Source organism: Nelusetta ayraudi, unplaced genomic scaffold (assembly GCF_046127955.1).
Source record: "Nelusetta ayraudi isolate G7.1 ecotype Tasmania unplaced genomic scaffold, CSIRO-AGI_Nayr_v1 ptg000042l, whole genome shotgun sequence".
Taxonomy (NCBI): Eukaryota; Metazoa; Chordata; class Actinopteri; order Tetraodontiformes; family Monacanthidae; genus Nelusetta; species Nelusetta ayraudi.
The window spans coordinates 21,323,928-21,344,037 of NW_027466092.1; the positions used below are offsets into that span (position 1 = coordinate 21,323,928).

The 20,110-nt window shown below is 45.6% G+C and overlaps 1 protein-coding gene across 6 annotated transcripts in view; it reads left to right on the forward strand.

Moving 5' to 3' along the window:
• The window catches only part of LOC142894212 (adhesion G protein-coupled receptor L3), a 172,285-nt gene that overhangs the window by 89,465 nt on the left and 62,710 nt on the right, over window positions 1-20,110 (forward strand). For all 6 annotated transcript variants that reach the window (XM_076035476.1, XM_076035478.1, XM_076035480.1 and 3 more), the window contains exons 5-7: window positions 5,915-6,715; window positions 17,315-17,674; window positions 19,543-19,646. In XM_076035476.1, the coding sequence (XP_075891591.1) occupies window positions 5,915-6,715; window positions 17,315-17,674; window positions 19,543-19,646 (1,265 nt within the window). The remainder of the gene's footprint in view (window positions 1-5,914; window positions 6,716-17,314; window positions 17,675-19,542; window positions 19,647-20,110) is intronic.

Sequence of the window (20,110 nt, forward strand, 5' to 3'; positions counted from 1 at the left end):
CTAGAAATATAATTGAGATATAAAACCTCCTGCCTGTTTATCCCACCAAAATGTGTGGCTGCAGTCTGGCATTTCACGGTCCAAATACGGCCAGAGACGAATGTGTGCGAGGGGAAAGTAAATGAGGTGCTGCAGTGTAAACTGCCACTCAGTGGCCAGGGAATTAAAGTGCTTTCTGGGCTGCTTCCCGGTGCACCCACGTGCAACTGTGGAAGGGGGTGGGGGCGACTGCTGGTCATTAGCTAATCTCTCCAGTAGAGGTGATCTGCTTGAACATTTTGCCTGCTGGTACATCCCTGAGATGTGGAGGTGAAGACCCGGGGGCTGTGTCACCGACAGAAGCTTCATCTCTCACCTCTTGTTTTTCCCACCTCAAAGGTGCTGAAACACTTGTTACATTGCACTGTGTTCCTTTTTTTTTGCCATGCCCCCGCATTGCGTCGGCTTTAATCAATTAATCAGTGCCTTTCTGAGCCTCAACGCCGTTAGTTGTTTAAAGGGTTTTCATTGAAAGCCGGCGTCTCTTGTCTGCAGAGCTTTGCTGCGATTGCCAGTAATGTCATCATTAGCGCCATACAATGGAACATCTCCAGTAATTGTTTTTTTTTTTTTTTGGCATACCTCCTAATAATCTGGGCTAAATGGGCAGAGCTTAAGTAGGAAGTTAACGTTTTTTGCCCAGAGCCACTCTGAAAACGGCTAATGTATAGCGGGGGAAACCTCGTGCCTCATTAGCTGTGCATCCAGAGGGTGGCGCTCCGTCAGGCCGTTTTACAGAAGTCAACATTTATTTATTTTTTCATAGCGCTTGCGGGTCGTTCCCCTTAAGAGGCCCGGTGGGTCTGATGGAAGAGGATGTCAACATGTGAAGGAAGTAACAACAGCTCTTGAGAAGCCTTTTTGCTTTGTCTCTATCAATTGTGTCTGTGCGCATATTTGTGATTGCACTGCTCTCAGACGTCTCGGAGAAAAAAGAAGGCGGTGGAGAAAAAATGTTTTTCTTTTTTGTGTGTGTGTGTATGTGTGTGTGTGTGTGTGTGTGTGTAGCCAATTGGTGACAGCTGTGACCAAAATCACATTAAGGTCACAATGGTGTGTGCGGGCCGGATTAAAGCCGCTCTTTTCAAATGACTTAATTCTGCATCTCACTCTGCTCTCCGCTCTGGACATTCAGGACTTGTGATTTCACTACCAAAAAACGACCAAAACCAATCAGTTTTCAGGACTTTGACGCCCCCGTGACGCCTCGTCCGACCCTGCGGTTGCCTCGCCGGGTTGTCTCATCCAAATCCTTTGCTCACACGCGCTGCTTCTCACGCTCCTGCCGCTGATGCCTTTTCCTACAGATCATTAACCCTCCTGTCCCCTCGCCACCGCTACTGAGCGCTCAATCAGAAAGCGCCGGCTGCACCCCACTCCGCCCCAACCCCCCCGCCACCACCACCACTGCCATTACCATTCCGTGGCTGTTTGCTCGCGGGAGCTTGTAACAGCCAGTCTAGTAACACTTATTATCAAATGATCCTTTTTTTTCCTACTGTGTTATGTTCACCTGCAAATGGACCTAACCATGACAACAAGTCGGTGGAGGCATATGAAGCACCTGTTGGGTCCAGCGTGCATGCCGACGTATTCGACCTCCAGATGTTCTTTTTTTTTTACCCCGTTCCCCTTTTCACTTTTTACCTCCGTCCCAAATTCTCTCCGCCTCACTCGCCGCCCCCTCCTTTATTGTTTCGCTGCCTCGTGTTAATACGGTTGCCTCTGCTAATAACTTTCCCGTCCTTCAAACGCCGGCGCTGCCCTTCACCGCGGACCGCTGACCTCAACCCCTTACTCCTCACACCCTCTGCTCTCTCCATTTGGAGGGGAGGACTCTTGTAAGCCCTGGTAACAGAGGTTAATCCTCTCTTATTAGAGCCGGGATTACTGCAGGGGAAGGGGACGAGACCGGTGAAAAAAAAAAATGCCACAGCCCACATAAAGAGCTTGTCCGCTGCCAGGAGGATGTAATTTGTAAAAGTGTGGAGAGATCGAAGATGAGACGGCCGCCGCTGCTTTTCAGCGGGCCTTTCAGTCGCCGCGGCTCCGCGTTCTACCTGTTGTTGCACCTGAGAGCGGCCCACGTCGCAAGATGAACATCACTGGCAAAAGTCGAGTTTTTGCAAAACACTGAATTATTGATTCAATTATTTTTACATTTCAGCTGCGTGGAATAGTGTCTTATCTGTCTTATGATACATTAAAACTTGAATTGAGGGCTGTCAGCTTTCAGTTGTTTACATTTTTTTCTGTTCCTGTGCAGAAACGGTTGCACAAACGTAACTCTTCTCTCTTGCTAAAAACCATATGGCTTCGCTTGTTTTTTTTTAACAGTGCGACTTGAAGATCCGACGCCAGACATCTGTAGTTGCACGTTCGCAAAACACAACTTAACATTTTGTGTATTTTCATTTATTAACCTGCCTTTCTTCCTACAGGCTAACGCTTGATTTTTCCTGCTTCTCTTGATTCTTAAAACACCTACGATTGAATGTTGTGTTTGTCTATTCCACTAAACCAGTACTCTTCCTATACTGTTTTTGTGACTGTTAGGAATCAAGGACTGCACAGTCAACACGTCAGTAACCAGTTCTTTGTTGTCTCTCTCTCTCTTCTTCTCTCCCTTCATGCCTAAAAATAGAAGTGGAACAAAAAGGTAACTAAATGCCAACAACTTTTCTTCTTCATCTGCATTTGATTTGGGGAGTGGGTTTCATTTTCATCGTTTGACTTTTTTCTTTTTTTCCCCCCCTGGTGATGGGTTGCGGCGGGGTGGGTGTCGCTGTGGCAGTTGTGTGTCTGCCACTTCTGCACTCGCTGTGTTGTTGTTCCATCGCTGATCCTGAACGTGTCATTCATGGGGAAAATGAGATTGCTCAGGGAGACGACGCTTGGAAATGAACGTAATGAGCAAAACTCCAACTTCCATCATTTGGTCTGCAGGGCATCGGGAATATATAATAGCTGGGCCGGACTCCTGCCTTCATTTCAGGTTCATCAGCGCTCTCGCAGATAAAACGCCTCTATCTTTATTTTGCTGCATGCACAATCTTTCTTCTTTCTTTTTTTACTGTGGAGGGAGGGAAGGAACATTAACTTTCTGCTCTGCCATCACCAGCTAGCAGACATATTTTCATTTCCTCTTTTAATTTAAGATTATCAGCTGCATAATATTAAAGGAGCGGGCTATACGGGCTAATCGATAACTTGTCCAATAAGACGTCAGCATTTTTGATTACAGCTCCAACACGATGACGGCTACAACCTTCAGGGATCCGCCGGTCAATACGGGAGACGGATCCAAACCGTTGCGTTCCGTCTTATCAGCAAAGTGTGATGCCAGACAACACGCCGCGTCCTCGCCAGTGCCTCCACAAGGCTTGCTCCCACGTCCGTGTTTTATTTTTCATGAGCCGCCGACTTCTCCCCTGTTAGATTTTTAAACTGCACTTCCACTTTTATAGCTTTGCAATACATGTTAAGCTCCGCTTTAATTTATTGATGGGCCAGCATAGAAATGTGCAGCAAAGAGAATGAGCAAGGAGGTGGTGTTTTATGGGATTGGTGCTGCCGCCGCCGCGCTAACGGCTTTTTTTGTGCCGTTCCCCATGAAAGCCGCGGCTGCTTTTGTGCAACTGTCTTTCTTTCACTCCTACATCCCTTGCTTACAAGCCTAAAAAGCCTATTTTACAAGGCCCTCGGAGCCCTCAGCGCTGTCAGAGCTAACTTAGCCCCGTCTGACCTTGTACCGCAGGACAACTCATCTTTTTGTCTCCGCCGTAATAACGGGCCCCCCCAGCATCTCGCGCGCCGTCCACCGAGGTGTGTGGAGCGGCCGACGTCGACAGCGCAACGCATCTCGCCACATTTCTCACCTGCGGGTAGACAACGTGTTTAATCTTGGGAGATTACAAGGAGAGAGAGGGCTCTGTTTTTAGTGCTCTGTTCCTCTTCTCCCGTCTCCTCGGCGCGCTTTGGTTTTACGTCCCGACGGATCTGAGCCTTGAACCTGTCACTGCTGCTGCGTCAGGCTCCTGGGGCCTTAACAAAGCCTTTGCACTTCGTTTACACGTTACATTGTACAGTTACCCTGAATCTGTGGAGTGAAATAAAAACAATAGTTACAATAGTTTCAAACAACCTTAAAAAAAAAAAAACAACAATAGATTTTCAACCCTAAAACCTTAAAAAGGAAAAGAAAATGAATGGTCTTGTCAGATTGAGTGACCCCTCTGACACTGATGCAGCGCCCCCAGCTGGCCTGGGGTTGGACTGTATAACTCAGAGTGCACTGTACAGCAGACCAGCTGTTTCACCAACATTATTCTTCTTCTATTGTGACCTTGCTATAATTTGATATACCGGTAGTCCTACCATAGGAAAGCTGGAGGTTCTGTATCCATAGCAGGCTTGCTTAATGGCCTCGCCCCAAAAAATTATTTTTGAGACTTTAGGTATTGTAAAGCAAAACAGGGCTTTGAGGTCATCAAACCATTTTTTTTTTCTAAGTCGTGAGGTCAAAGAGCAAGCATTGGGCTTTTTCTATTATATTGGATCAATCTTCCTCCTGATATGTGCATTACTGATCAGGGGCATTTTTAAATCCAAGCTTAAAATCGTAGGTATTTGTGCAGAATTACTGTTATTACCCAACAGCACAATGATATTTTATTCCTGTTCTTTGCCTACTTGTACCTACTAAGATTTTATGTTGTGTTGTTGCTGATTAATTTGGGTGCCTGCCACTGTTGGTGGTACTTAAACTTCCATTGCGTAATTTTGAATCAATTTAAAGGGAGAAAAACCCACGTTGTGTTGATTTGAAGTGGTTGACCTCCTCCTTTGAATTTAGCCATGGTAATCCCGGCAGGAGAGACATGATTGCCTCAGTCCGAGACAATCCATGATGAGTCCAAATGAGCTCTTGCAAAAATGGTGCCCGCTATTGACCTGCTTGAGCTGCCCTGCCTCTGGACCAGCTTGATCAGATTTGAGTACAAACCAGTTCGCATATAATTAGTTTACTGTGTTTGGCCTTGTAAATCATGCTGCAGACTAAAAATGTCATGCAGATGAAATAATGGACAGGCAATCATTACATAGATGATGCAATTAGTGTGTGTGTGTGTGTGTGTGTGTGTGCGCGCGCGCCTGTCTTTTTTTTATTTCTCTCTCCTAAAGGGCTGTCTTAGCCAATAATTGAAGCACGGCAATTTGTCAAAGTCTTTTAACTCTGTGCTTGTGTGTTTAATGCAATTTATTAAAAACCACCACCAGGGTGCTTTCATAAAAGCAACAAAATAGCCTTTTTCCCTCTTAGTGCAATTATATTCAGTTGAGTAAATGCAACGGGAGAGGCTATTCAGGGTGTAAAACAAGGTGACAACGGTATCATGTGTTTCTGGATTTCTGATTATACGCCTCTTTAGAAATAAAAGAACCATTATATTATCTATTCCCTACCCATCCCTGACAAAGTGTTCACTCATTGGTGGTGGCATCTAATTGCCTGCGGGTTCAGAAACTTGATAACTGAATTAAATATGTCTTATATAATAATGATAAACTGAAGTTCTTAATTAAAACCTGGCCGAAATGACAGGAGCCGTGGTTGCAGTTGCTTCCCTTGTTTGACTGTAAACCACGCGAACGAAGCCATTCAAATATCGTTTGAAATGCACCAATCACACAGCTTTTTATGTTGATAGATAATCCTTGCTTTGTGGCATGTGATTACATTTGGTCTCTCTTTAAGTTTTGGTCAATTCAGACGCCATTTTTCATCCCGTCCTTTTTGCCGGGCCACTGAAGTGCCGTACAATACGTGCCAATGTAACTCTGTACTTGTCTTTCCCCTATTTTGGCTCCTCAGTATTCCTGTGCCCAGGGCTTCTACGCAGGGTGTACCAGAGTGAGCACCTCTTTGAGTCGGACCACCAGTCTGGGGCCTGGTGCAAAGACCCACTGCAGGCCTCCGACAAGATCTACTACATGCCCTGGACACCCTACCGGACTGACACACTGACCGAATACTCCTCCAAGGAAGACTTTGTCGCCGGAAGGCCGACGACGACCTACAAACTCCCTCACCGCGTCGACGGGACGGGCTTCGTGGTCTACGACGGCGCGCTGTTCTTCAACAAGGAGCGCACGCGCAACATCGTCAAGTTCGACCTGCGGACTCGCATCAAGAGCGGTGAGGCCATCATAGCCAACGCTAACTACCACGACACCTCCCCCTACCGCTGGGGGGGCAAATCGGACATCGACCTGGCCGTGGACGAAAACGGCCTCTGGGTGATCTATGCCACCGAGCAGAACAACGGGAAGATCGTTATCAGCCAGCTCAACCCCTACACGCTGCGCATCGAGGGCACGTGGGACACGTCTTACGACAAGCGCTCGGCGTCCAACGCCTTCATGATCTGCGGGATCCTCTATGTGGTGAAGTCGGTGTACGAGGACGACGACAACGAGGCCACGGGGAACAAGATCGACTACATCTACAACACGGAGCTCAGCAAAGACGGCTTCCTGGACATCTCCTTCCCTAACTCCTACCAGTACATCGCAGCAGTGGATTACAATCCCAGGGACAACCTGCTGTATGTTTGGAACAATTACCACGTGGTCAAGTACTCGCTGGACTTTGGAGCATTCGACAACAGGCTGGGTAAGTCCAATATTTTGCTTTTACTGCATTTCCACCGTCTGACTGGCAATTGTGAGTTTGTGCGGTTGCTAAGAAACAGGGACCTTTGGTTTGCAATGTTTGTTGAAATGAGGAAATATTATTATGAAAAAATTGTGCTAATTACGCTTTAAATCATTCTGCGCCATGATAAGTTCCAGTAATTTATTAAATTCAAATGGAGAATGTAATTGTACGTCATCGACTCACTGTGACAGTCCTGCTCCCTTGGTCATAAACCATTCACGGTTTTGACGGGTGAGACTTTTGTGGCACTCCAATTCAAACAATCCCCACACCATTAGCCTTACACGCTCCAGAAACAACAAAATTGCGACAAACCATTTGATCTCCTCACACGTCTAGACTGAAGGCGTCGGAATGCTTGAATAAATCTCAGTTTGTTGTTTGTTCGGAGAAACAAAAAGACAGCGATGACATGAAAAACAACACCTTTTGGCATGGCAGATTTTTACACCTCTTGCTTTTTGGGTAGAAACCATAGAAACATAATATAAATGTGGGTTGGTGTTAATCGCCAGTATGGAATTATTCTCTGTGTGCTATTTTTATGTTTCCTCTTAATTAATCTCCCTAAAGGACGTGAAAGAGAGCTGTTCAAAGATCAAAAAAATAATGTTATTAAACTGCAGCAGCAATAATTACCAAGAGGCTGCGGCAACAAATACAGCTTTTTTTAATCTCATGTGTAAACAAGAATAAGACTGGGAAACCAGGTGGCCTAAAAGAGATGCAAATCATCTTAGCATTTCACAGTGTTTAAACTATGGTCAGGATTTTATACAGTCCCTCTTCCTTTCCGAATAAACAAATAAAAATAAAGAAAACAAGTCAATCTGCCAATTTAACCTTCCACAGCTTCTCAGAAACCTCGTTCCCTTGCTTGTTTTGATTGTAACCCGTCCACTTCCTGTGGCGAGGCTCGAAGCCGAAGAAAAGAAACTTCACCTTGACATGCGGAGGTAATTTTTCGCTCCAGCTCAACAGCAGCTCTGGTTGGAAATGTCACATGATATTTGACTGTGAACACTTTACCTTGCTTTCTCCGCCACCGAGTCCTCCACCTGCGCTTTAATTTATTTTTCTCAGCCGACTGCAGCTCTGCCCCAAATCTCATTTTTATAAAATGTTACGCATCATCACAGCCAATGACACAGGATGTTCAGTCTCTTACTGCCAGGTTCGACTGCAGAGACTTCTGATAATGCGCAATAATGAAATTTGAAATGTAATGTGCATGCAAACACGCTTGAATGTAACGAAATTTCCCAGCAGTTGCTGTCGGAGGCTGCCGCGTGGCTGCGGGTAGATGGATGGAGCCAGAGAGGAGATATAAATGTTGGATTAAACAGAGTGATAAGAATTGAAAGAGTGATTGAATGGAGTGCAGAGTGATAAAGCATTTTATTTGATCAGCTCGCGGAGAAAGCAGACTGTGTCGCAGCGTTGCCTCGCTGTTGTCTGCAGCAGTAATGGGCTGCGGTCCTGGGTTTCAGCCGCTAAACATGGCAGCAGAGCTCTGAGGTGTATCCAGACAAAGTGCCTGAAATTGAACAGTAGCTTTAAATGACACATCCCATTCTTTAATGAGGGCACTTGAGATAAATGGAAATACCACAGTCGACCAGCAGGGGTGGGGGGGGGGGGGGCAATGTTTGTTTTTTCAAGAGTTTTTTTTATTTTTTTTTTTCTGAAATTTGATCCAGCGCTGTGATCACCACGCCAGGCAGCTATCGCTTCCTGCGAGGTGTTGTCCTGGAAAGACTCCGATACGCTCATTTCCACTCGCATTTCCGCCGTCATGAGCACACCTGACGTGCCGCGCTGTTGGAGCGTAACCTCATTGGGGAAACGGAGCGGGAGACACGTGGCTAGGGCTGCAGCTGGCGCCTAGAGCCATGTGCTGGAGCATGATGCTGCACATGCTAATAAGTGCAAGGCTCAGTGTGAAAATGATACTTTTGACGCTCTGATCTTGCGGCAATTAACTATGTCAAGGCGCACTTTCAGTTTCAGGGCAGAATAGACAAAGTGGCGAAGCCAGACGTTTTTTCCTTTTGTGGCCACAGGGTGAGATCATGACTCACATAGGAGTGGCAGCGAATAGATGCCTGAGACGACTGCGTGATTGGTCTTATTATTCCAGTTTTCACTGTGGTTGTATTTATTAAATGTTTTCAGGGTGACCTTATAACAGCCGGCCTGTCACAATCCCCATGAATTAGAGAACAGAAAACCTTCAACAGTGTTAAAGGTCCAATGTATGATTTATGATTTTTATATTGATAAAAGCTTAATGTATAAAAATGAAATATTAATATAAAGTGTATGTGTGTGTGTATTAAGAAGGTGGGTAAGGTATACCGGTTTGTGAGCGCAGGCCACCGTAGTTCACTGGCAAACTAGGGAGAGGATTGGTGAGTGAATGAGCGCGACAATCTAAAACCACTAGATGGCAGAATTTTAGACACTCTACCATTATTATTAATAACACACCTGTATCAGCTTGTTCCTGCTGTTCTAGGGTGATTGTTAGGGTCTTGTTAAATTTCTTAGGGTGGGAATGGCCACCACTGTCCACCACATAGCTCCGCCCCTGAATAGACATAGAGATTTATATTTAACTGCAAAAAAAAAAAAAAAATGAACACAATTGCTGTGTTTTCTGACAAGCTCCAGTGTTATCCATGCAGCAGGTGCTGGAATCTTTTGAGAAACCTGAACATAACTTTTCATTTCAAGACGGGCAGATTTTAAGGACTGATGCTCTATGGCCATGTACGCCCCTGTCCCAGCTCCACTAGATTCACTGGACTGGTGATAAAAAAGAAAAAAAAAGAAAAAGAAAAAGCACTGCATGGAGCCCTATTAACTGACATATTGGTATGTGAGCTCCTCCTCCATCAATCCCCCCGACTTTATCAGATTCATTACAGGTTGGACAGTTGGGAAGACAAAGATGATCGGTAAAATTTGTTGTGCCCTTTTGACACGCAGAATAAAATTAAATAAAGTAGGTAAAGTCAAATTAAGGCAACATTTATCTTGACCTCTGTCTGATGTTAGGAAGACCTGAAAACATTCCAGAGTAAAAAAAAAAAATCAAAGCTGCTTGTGACCGGACAACCACCCTTGAAAATAACAAGAGGAAATTCTTCTCTTTCTTCAAAACCACTTCATCCGTGTGTCATCTCGGTGCTCAACAAACTATCAGCGTGTTTGCCTCCCTGCCCAGCTGGCTGTTCAGTGTTGTGGATCGGCAGGCAGGGTAGAACCAACATAAACCTTCTATATAATCATAACAATGGATTGACCGCTTGTCCATGATCCCTATTGGCTGGGACTTGTTTGAAACTTGAGCTCAGTGTAGTCATTTAATTCCTTAATCACCAATATGGCTGAGCAGTTTTAAATACTTTTTAGATTTTTTCATTTTTCAAATTTGCATATCCAGTATGAAACCCATTCATTTAGAAATTAATTTTATTCAGGGCTTTTCAATCTGACTCCATCCTCCCTTGCAGTTTTCCTTCAGCCTTTGCAGTCGGGTGTTTGCGTTCAGTTAACTCTTTGAGATCCATCTGATTCCTCCCATTCAGGTGCCCATTCACATCCATGTGTGATCAGGCTGTTTGCAGAATACAGCAATCAGCCCCCATTAGTCTGTTGATACTTAATTGTCGGTGGGGTGTTCTCCTCCCAGTGAGGCAGCCTGAGGCTTTCTGAATGCGACACTTTTGCACTGATTTGTTGGCTCATCAGCGCCTCTTACGACGGTGGAACAGTTTGTTGTCATAGATACATTCACTGTCTGGCAGCTCTGTAATTTGGCCACATGTTGCCATCTGGTTGGGGCTCTTTGCCAGCTTCCCTGCCAGCCAGGAGGGAGCCTGCAGATGCAATGCCCCGACCTTCATTCCGAAACAGTCAGTGTTTTGGATGCCGGGGCCTGACTTGGCTCCGGCAGAGCCTGACACATGCTAAATTGATTAAGGCTGTCTGATGGCAAAGGCGGGGCGGCGTGACTTGGTGTGCTGTGAAAGGCCCCAACCGCTGCCCTCCCGTTTCCTTTGCATAAGCACCAGCCAACCAATCGCTGCTTTGATCAATGTGCTTTATGGTAATATATGTTGCAGCGCAACCCTGCAAAATCCATAAGTCCCTGCAACTCTGTTTCTGCCTCAACAGCAGAGCTTTAAGGTGCATCTCGCTTAGTAATTCAAACTAACGTCCGCCAATAGCCAGAAATCCTTTTTTTTGCATGCTGCTAAAAGCCTCTTTGATGTGGAGGCTTACAAATATAGACTGCGTGCTTATTTGCCGAATGTGCGCTCGTCACATGAATGCAGCACCTACTGCTGAGGGCACTTTTAACCAGCGAAAGTGCGCACACACACACACACACACACACACACACATATATATACTTACATACAAATATATACATGTATATGTATATATATGAGCGATGGAGCTTTGTGTGTTTTAGCACCGTAACAGGGAGCGCTTTGTCTGCACTTCTAAAAACCTCACCTCCAGTTGTAGAAAAGTTCAGAATATAATGTTGAACTAAGTTATTGTGTGTGTGTTTTGCTGATCTAAGTACACTTTTTATCCCGTGTGCTTGTGCGTGCATGTGTGTATGTGTGTGTGTGTGAGAGAGAGATCTTCGAATGAACCCTTTGTCAGTTCCGTCATGCCAACTCATGCTTCAAGCCCTTCAGAAAGTGACATGTTCATTTTTCCCCCCCGGGTGAAACCCCATTATACATCACATGATTTTGCCTGCCATCTCTCCTGCCGACTGGCCATCCATCACGCGCTATGGCAACTCTTCTTTGATTCAGAAATCATACACAGATCACCTGTATAGCGCGAGAGGTGGCAGGTAATCTCTCAGCTCAGGCCGCCGCCATATCAGTCTTCTCTGACACGGACATGAGAGAAAAATGAATCGGGTAGAAGAAAAAGATTGTACAAATCGGAAATTTGTTTTTGCTTAGTTTGGATGAAATTGCGCATTTGTTTTAGGGGGTTACGTCTTTATGTGCAAAAAAAGAAAACAGAAATCATAGGTTTATTAGTCCAGGCGTTGCTTCCTGTTAAAAAAAGAGCATCTGTCTTCTTTCAACTTGATGACCTCTATTTAATGTATTAGTATTTCTCATTCGAAAGAGACTGGAGCAATGGCTGTGGTGTTGTTGTCATGATGTAAGCGACCAATAGAAAGCACTGCCTCCAGTTTTGAATGAACCAGATAAGCTGCTGGACAACTCCTGAATAGTTGTCAGTAGATTGAAGTGTGTAATCTGGGGTGGAAGGTCATTACGCCCCTGACTTTTGGTCAAAGAATAATGTCAGGAATAAATATATAGTGATAATAAATATATTAGACATTAATCAAATGAACACAAAATTAAATGTAATGGACTTTAAATGAACACAGTGAGGAACAAGGATCAGTTCAGGAATTCTTTGCATGAGTGATTATACACTCACTGATGGTACCTCTGAAAACCTGTGTGTGCGCGCGCACGCTTGCGCGCAGCTCTTCTCCCTGAAGTGTGTGACCTCTCCTGAAGTCTCTCAGAATGAGAAATTAATTTAATTGCCAAACAATGCACAGCTCCCATCCATTAGAGCTCTCATCATGTCCAATGATATTGAGGCATTACCGGACGTCTGGCCGCATAATTCAGGCTACTCCACCCCACCACCACGACTATCCTTCCGCATCCCTGCTCTTCTCTTTCTCCTGATGCCACAAACGGCTCCATTAAATAACAGGACTTTTTGATTTTATTTTATTTTGTCCACCATTTATCCTTCCTCCTCTCAAGAGGGGAGATGAATCATTCAGGTTGCATCTCACAGCAAAAACATAAAAGGACTGATAAGCAGGAGGAGCGGGCTGATGTATAACAGCATGAGGAGAGATTTCCTGTTGTATTTTTAGCCGACCAGGAAAACAAAAACAGGCTTTTACAGGTTGTAAATGTAAGTCTTTCAGACAGTGTCAGAGAAGTGCTTGCCGTTCCAGGTATTTTTCTATATAATTATATGCATCGCAGACGCACAAGTTGTAGAAAAGTTTATGGGTGACATCATACAAGGACTTTAATCCTCCCCTGTGTCAGCTGCAGGTGTCACCACGCATAAAGGTTTAAATGCTAAAATGAGGGAGTAATTGGGTTCAGTGTGAGGTTGCTGGAGTGACTTTCCCTTCTGATGCTTATTTCCTTTTTCTTTCTTTTTTTAACCCCTGAAGCCCTCTTCCTGCTCTTTTGATGTAGTGTCTGCAGTTTTTTTTTATGAGTCGACCAGCCCGCTCTGCTCGGCGCGGAAGTGTTAAGTCATATAAAACCGGATTCATTTCATAATAGTGTAGCAGGTTCCCGGAGCGAAGAAGAGTGGGCTTATCTAATTGTGGAAGGCGCGAGCCCTCGGATACAGAGAGAGGAGGAGAGAGAGAAAGGGAGAGGGGGCTAATTAGTTAGAAATGAATGCTTTGAAATGGAGCTCAAAGCCAAGTGTGTGTGGTGCTAGCAGACTGCTTGCATCTGCTGCAACCCAGGCTGAGCTGTGGCTCTGAGCGAGGGAATTGTCTCCGTGCCGGAATGCTCAAGGAAATCAACTCTGACTTTTTAAGGAAATGAAAAAAGGTCAGCCGGCATTTGCAAAAGAACTATGAAATGCCTTTAAACAGCTCCAGCGCAGTTGAAATCAAAAGGTCCCGATATCATGCAGGATTCACTTTCCCAATGCTTTTCATCAACAATCTTGAAGTGACAAAATTCTATTCTTTTCTTCTTTTGACTGACTCTACTTTTCAGAAACTGGAACTCTATCCCCTTTGTGATGTCACAAAGGGCACTGGTACTGACCCTGGGTGAGTCGCAACAACTCCAACAGTGTATCGGTTTGTGGCCGGACGTTTTTTATCTTTATTTGCCCTCTTCTAAACATGTGTTTAGCAGCAGCTTGAGCAGAAGGCATTCACTCGTGCAGGAGGGCGTTTACAGGTTGTAAACAGAGGGTTAAAAATGCTCTTTTCTGGAGATCTTTTGGATTCCTGGGTGATAATGATGTTGCTAGGCTTCTGCAATCTGACCTTTTAAGCCACTGCAAGTTAGTCCTCACGGCTGAGGTAAGATATTGGTGAGACCAAATGTTCCACAAAGTCCTTCCAGTGACTCGTTAAAGTCGACCCCTTGGTTCACTCTGAGCATACCAAAGTCCCATTCACCTCGTTTGTGCTCTTCAGCTCGGCTTTTCTCTGTTCCCAACCTCCCTCCTCCTCCAACCTTCATCCCTTTGGATAAAATAGGAAAGCTGGCAAAGCAAAACAAAATGTCCTTGTGTTGTCTCCAAGGCGATAGTGGCTGCAGACTGTGGCTGCTGCTGCCTGCTCGCCCTCTCCCCCACCCCCCCCCGCGCTCATCTCATGAACAAGATACACAAGTTTGCTCAAGGACACTTTTTCTTCCTCTGCTTCTCTTGCTGTAGAGCTGCATCATAAAACGATAACGGTGGAATTAATGGCAGATTTGTAATTTGACAGGGTCGTCTGAATTAATGTGACGGCTGTGCAGACGCGGTTCCTTTAAATTAACCTCCTGCTGTTGTGGTGGGGTTTTTTTTTCTTCCTCAAGCTATTTACATGTTTGTGTGTGTGTTTTTTGTTTCACATGTAGCAACCAAACTGACTTTTGGAGTCATTATTGTTCATACCGGTGTTGTGCCAGTGTGTTAATCCAACAAGACAAATTTACTTTAAAACGATGTACGTGGAGAGTGGATTTATGAAGCTATAAAAGCCAAGTCTCACATCTTATACCAGGACTTATTACAGCAGCACAAATAGTTTTTATGGATAGTTTTATCTGACCGTATTTCACCATGAATGTGCAGTGTGTATCCTTCAGCTGTATTTTTCTGATGTGGTGCATTTGTTGGTGGTAACCTGGAACATTTTTGTGCACAGTTATGAATGAATATATATATATATTTTACTGATTACATATATGTATATATGTATATGTATATGTATTTATATATATATATATATATATATATATATATATATATATATATATATATACATATATACATACATATACGTAATCAGTACAATATATATATATTCATTCATAACTGTGCACAAACACATATGTGTATATATATGTATATATATATATATATATATGTATATGTATGTGTATGTATATATATATATATATATATATATATATATATATATATACAAATATATGTATATGTATGTGTATCTTGTTTTTTTTTACTGATTCCACGTTTTGCCCCATCCAGTCCCAAACAACAGTCACTGCTGTATCAGGCGCCGGACCGCTACAATAGCTCCCTTATCCTAACAGCTCCACCTGAGTCCAGCAGCTTATCTGAGCCACTGCACTGTCACCTTCACTGACCCCGATACTGGCGTGGAAATTTTCCACAATGAGATTTCCCTTCACCCTGCGCTGCCTGCGAGCACCACCGGGCTGATTTCACTTAGTGCTCAAATCGATGACGCAGGGTGGTGCACATTTGAGGTTGTCATCACTTCTTAAACAAGTTTCTCCATAAATAAATGGGTAAACAGACTGCCGTCCTTGAAGATATTTCTCGCCCATATTAGCGCGATCATTCTAGCGGGAGGGATCTGCAGGCTGCCTCGCAGATTGATGATGTGTGCTGGTGGTTGCGGAATGTAAATGCCGGCGTCCCCGGGACTGGCGGGGATGTTAAGCAGCTACCTGAGCATCTCTTTTCATTTGTCTGTTTTGAAATCTGTGTGGATGCTTTGCTTATTTTGTTTATTTAAAGGGCTTTTTTTTTGTCAGCCGCCAGCAGGGGGTGGAGGGTTGGGGCTGCAATGAAAACACTGGAATTGTTTGCAACCGCTTGGCACCGACCTAATAACACCATTTATAATTTCTAATTTGTTTGCTTTTCCACCCCTTTAGAAATTCCAAAGTTATGGATGGGCTTCGCTGCGGGTCCCCCCTCCAAAGACAATTAGACTTGTGCTGTAGTTAAAGTAGGCTGACGGAGTCCGAGATACCTGCGGATCTCGGAGAGCGGGCCAAGCAAACAAATGCTCAATCAAGCCGGTGGCTCGCTTTCTCCCAATTTAATCAAGTGGGGCCTGTCTCTGAGTGACGCTAAATGCTGAATGCTGATAAGCGGCGGCGCTGCTTTGTGTCATTGCTGCCTGCCGCTCATTACAGTCTTTTTATTCCCTTAGCATCCAGATTTATGATGGAGGAGCAGGATTCCGGCAGTCGTGTCTGTCCGGTGGACGTCCGCCTCGGCCAAATGTGAAAAACCACACTCATTAAAATTTTCGACTTTGCTCCCCTTTCATTTAGAAATTGGGGCCATTTGTCACCACTGTCACTCTGATTGCATCTCGGTGATGGGCGGAAACAACGCCCATCCCAAATTGCATTTTTTTTTTCCTGCTTTCTGCAGAAGACTCAGAGAGAGAGAGAGCACGCGAGAGAGAGAGGGAGAGAGAGGGTGCTCTCTCTCCCCCCTTGGGAGCTTATTTAGAAGGTCTGCAGTGAGCTGCATCCCTCCCTACCACATGCAATAATAATATCGCAGCATCGATTAACATCACTGCAGCATATTTTGGATTATTGTGCATAAAATGATACTACGAAGAAAAAAATCAAGATAAAGCTGGTGTAGAACTACCCCCCCCCCACACACACACACACACACACACACACACACACACACACACACACACTCTCTGAACTGCAGGCTTGTTCTCTGACCCTCTGTGGTTGCACCAAGTCTGCTCATTTAGCAAAAACCAAACGTGTAGCTGATTTGATCTGGGGCCTCTATTTTCCCGTTGGGGGCCGGTGGAGGATGGGACAGTGAAAGGACGGAGCAGATGAGCAGAGAGTGATTGATGACGGCCAGTCGGATCGTTCTGAGTGGAGAAAGAGCGAGGGGGGGGGGGGAGAGAGAGAGAGAGAGAGAGAGAGAGAGAGAGAGAGAGCGAGAGAGAGCGGATGAGTGGGGCTGTTTGTGTGTTGACTCGTCCTTTGTGTCATAGCCCCGCGTCCCCTACGGCGTAAATAAACGGTGCCATTAGGCGGCGCCCCCTGGAGGGGAACCACGGGTAGGAAATTGCTGCTCCCATTTTGTTTCCCGGCTCATCTGGAAATAGTGTGCAGCAAACACTCTGCCGGCGCAGTGATGTTCTACAGCTCGATTTAGATAACCGCCTGTCTTTGTGTGTGTGTGTGTGTGTGTGTGTGTGTGTGTGTGTGCATCCGCGTAGCCAGCAGGAGACCCACAAGAGACACAACATCTGCCCTATCAGAGTCACACCTGCCAGTTCCAGTTGATCCTATTTGAACTATCTTCTCCAAAACTGACACATGGAGGACAGGCAGGACTCTGCCTGGAATATTTTTCAGCGGCAGCAGAATAAATTTCTGAGCGACTTTGAAGTACATTCTTCACTATTTCCGTGTTTCTAACTCTACCCACGCTGCTTTTGTTTTGCTCCTCCCTCCCCAGAAACGTCCTCCTCGGTCATGGTGTACATGGACACGACCACCGTGAGCACCAGGACCACCACCCGGCTCTCCACTCTCACCATGACATCCACACCCGCTTGGACCACCTCCACCGCCGCCAGGAGGCCCTTGACGACGACCGCCATGGCCTACTGGCCGCGGACCACGACCACAGCGGCGGCTCCGCTGCAGACCCTGGTGGAGAACCTGCTGCCAGACAATGAGGACCAGGTTCTGTCCTCCTCCAACCTGCCGACCACCAGGGTGGAGTCTTGCACTCCCCTGGTGATGATGGACGTGTCCTGGCCCAGGACCAAACAGGGTACCATGTCCAAGATGCCATGTCCATCTGGAACCATAGGTGAGGCTTGAGTGTGTGTGTGTGTGTGTGTGTGTGTGTGTGTGTGTGTGTGTGTGTGTGTGTGTGGTGGGGAAATGGGGGTATTGGCTTAAGAACAGCAAGAGTTCTCTTTGTGTATATAAAGATCCCACGTTGGAGCCATTCAGCACTCCAGAAGTGCATTTTCAGCCTTTAAGTTGGGTGCTGTGTCTTTTCAAACAATATTGTCCCATTTTCCTTCTCTTTTTTTTTTTTTTGGCTCCCTCTGCGTTTATGAAATTTTGAGTGGCAAGAGAGGGATTAATGAGGAAGTTGTGCCGAGAGTTAACCTAGAAACTGGCACATGTGGCATTGACTTGTCAGCACTGCTGCATAAATAAAGCAACCCAGTCGCTATGTAATGCATTATTACAGACTGAGATGCAAATCAGTTGCATTTGTTAATTTTCATTCATTCATTCATTCATTTATTTGTTTATTTATGTGTTCAATAATATTATTTTTTTGAAGGCAAAGTCTTTTTTCCATGTATCAAATTACTCCAGATTGGGGAGTGACATCATAGTTCCAAATCTGGCTGGAAGCCTGGAAAAAAATATGTTCAATTCATCAATCGGCTTACCACTTGTACACACACACACACGCGCACACACACACACACACACAGACACACACACACACACACACACACAGAGGCAGGCAGGGTACAGGGTTCATTAACGGGCAACACCGGCACCCGCTGAGACCTCGCCAAGATGCGTCATAAGGCAAGATAAGAGGAGTGCATACGCCATCTCCCCTCAGCGCCGTCTTCAAAGCCGCCGCTCTTCAGACGCAGCAGCAGCGGAACGCGGCTGCGCCAGCTTCCCGCTGTCCCAATGTTCCTCGAGCTCCGACATCCAGCCTCCCCTTCCTTCCTCGTTTCATGCTCCTCGGTATATAGGAGCAAAGGCGGCGGTCCCTTATCTTATAAACCCATCAAACGTAAAGGCTGTCCGAGGTGGATCGGGAGGAGGAAATTATATGTCAATCAAAAGTTATATCTGCTTACGGCGGCCGACTGGCCCTGCCTTCGAGTGCAAGCGAGGGCGGTTTGGTGTCAGCGCTGACGCCATTTATTCTCTTATTTTCCGCGTGTGCTGACAAGTCGGAGGCTGTTTGCAGGCGCGCCGCTCTCACTGCAGTCCCAGCCAGCAAACGACCGGTTGCACAGCTATCTTCAATTAAAACCTAATTATTTCTAGAAAATAAAAAATCCCTTCCATGTGCTTTCTGCTGTCAGACGGCTCTTTGTGAGACGGCCGTTCCCCGGCTCAGCCCCAAACCTCCACCACTTAATTGACCTTTCCTGATAAATTCAGCTGTGGCAGATATAATTGGCACCTATTTTGGTGTGTTTTTTATTTCTCATGCCTCACTGTGGCACACACGCGCACACACACACACACACACACACACACACACACACACACACAGTGAGCTCAGACGCTGTCAGACTTTTTAATGATTCAATACAAGCAGCGGCGGGGCGAAGCTGGGCCGGCCTCGAGTGAAGTGCCTTCATTTCAGTCGCAGCGAGATAAAGAAATAAAAAAACATCCAATTCCATTTTATTTTCTTTTTCTTCCAGCAACAGCCATTAATTTAATCATTAATCAAGCATTTACGCCGTGGTCTCTGCTCGTTGGAGAAGGAAAAAAACAAAAGTTTGACAAAACAAGAAGAGACCCAGAAGAATTTGGTAATTAGCCAACGAGGCTCCAAACAATGCAGCTAATCGCCCCTCAAAGCAGGAGGCGAATTATTGGGGAAGAAGAAAATATGGCTTAGCTTAATTGAGTCCTGTGCAATCCCCCACCCCCACCCCTTTCCTTTCTCTCTCTCTGTAGGCGTGGCCTCATACTTGTGCGTTGGTCCGGAGGGATACTGGGACCCCCAAGGACCTGACTTTAGCAACTGCACCTCCCCGTGGGTCAACCTCATCAGCCAGAAGGTAACATACAGACATGTGGATGTTTCTGACTTGTTGTTTCTTCAGATTTTTTCTATTTGGTTGTAGAGGCTTATTATGAAAAATCTCTTCAGAAGTTCTTCAGTCGCTGTGATGGATTAGTTGGACGCTTGTTCCCCCGGCGTGGGGAGTCAAACCCAACGCGACCGCGCTGTCTAATCGACTCCAGATTCACAGTGTTTTCTGCCTGACTGCGTGATACAGCAGTCGGCCGCTGCCCCTAATTCCCAAACTGTGAAGACTGAGGACTCCCATCCTCCCTTTTACCCATTAAACCGCCCCGTATCCTCAAAATCTGCAGTAGAGTCTAATCAAAAGTGGAAATAGCTCCTCCGAGCGAGACTCGCTGTTCCGGGTTATGAGTCTTAAGGTGATGTTGTTAGGTGTGAATTGTGCGTGTGTGTCGGTCGAACTCAGCGTCGTGCACACTATAGCACTTAGGATCC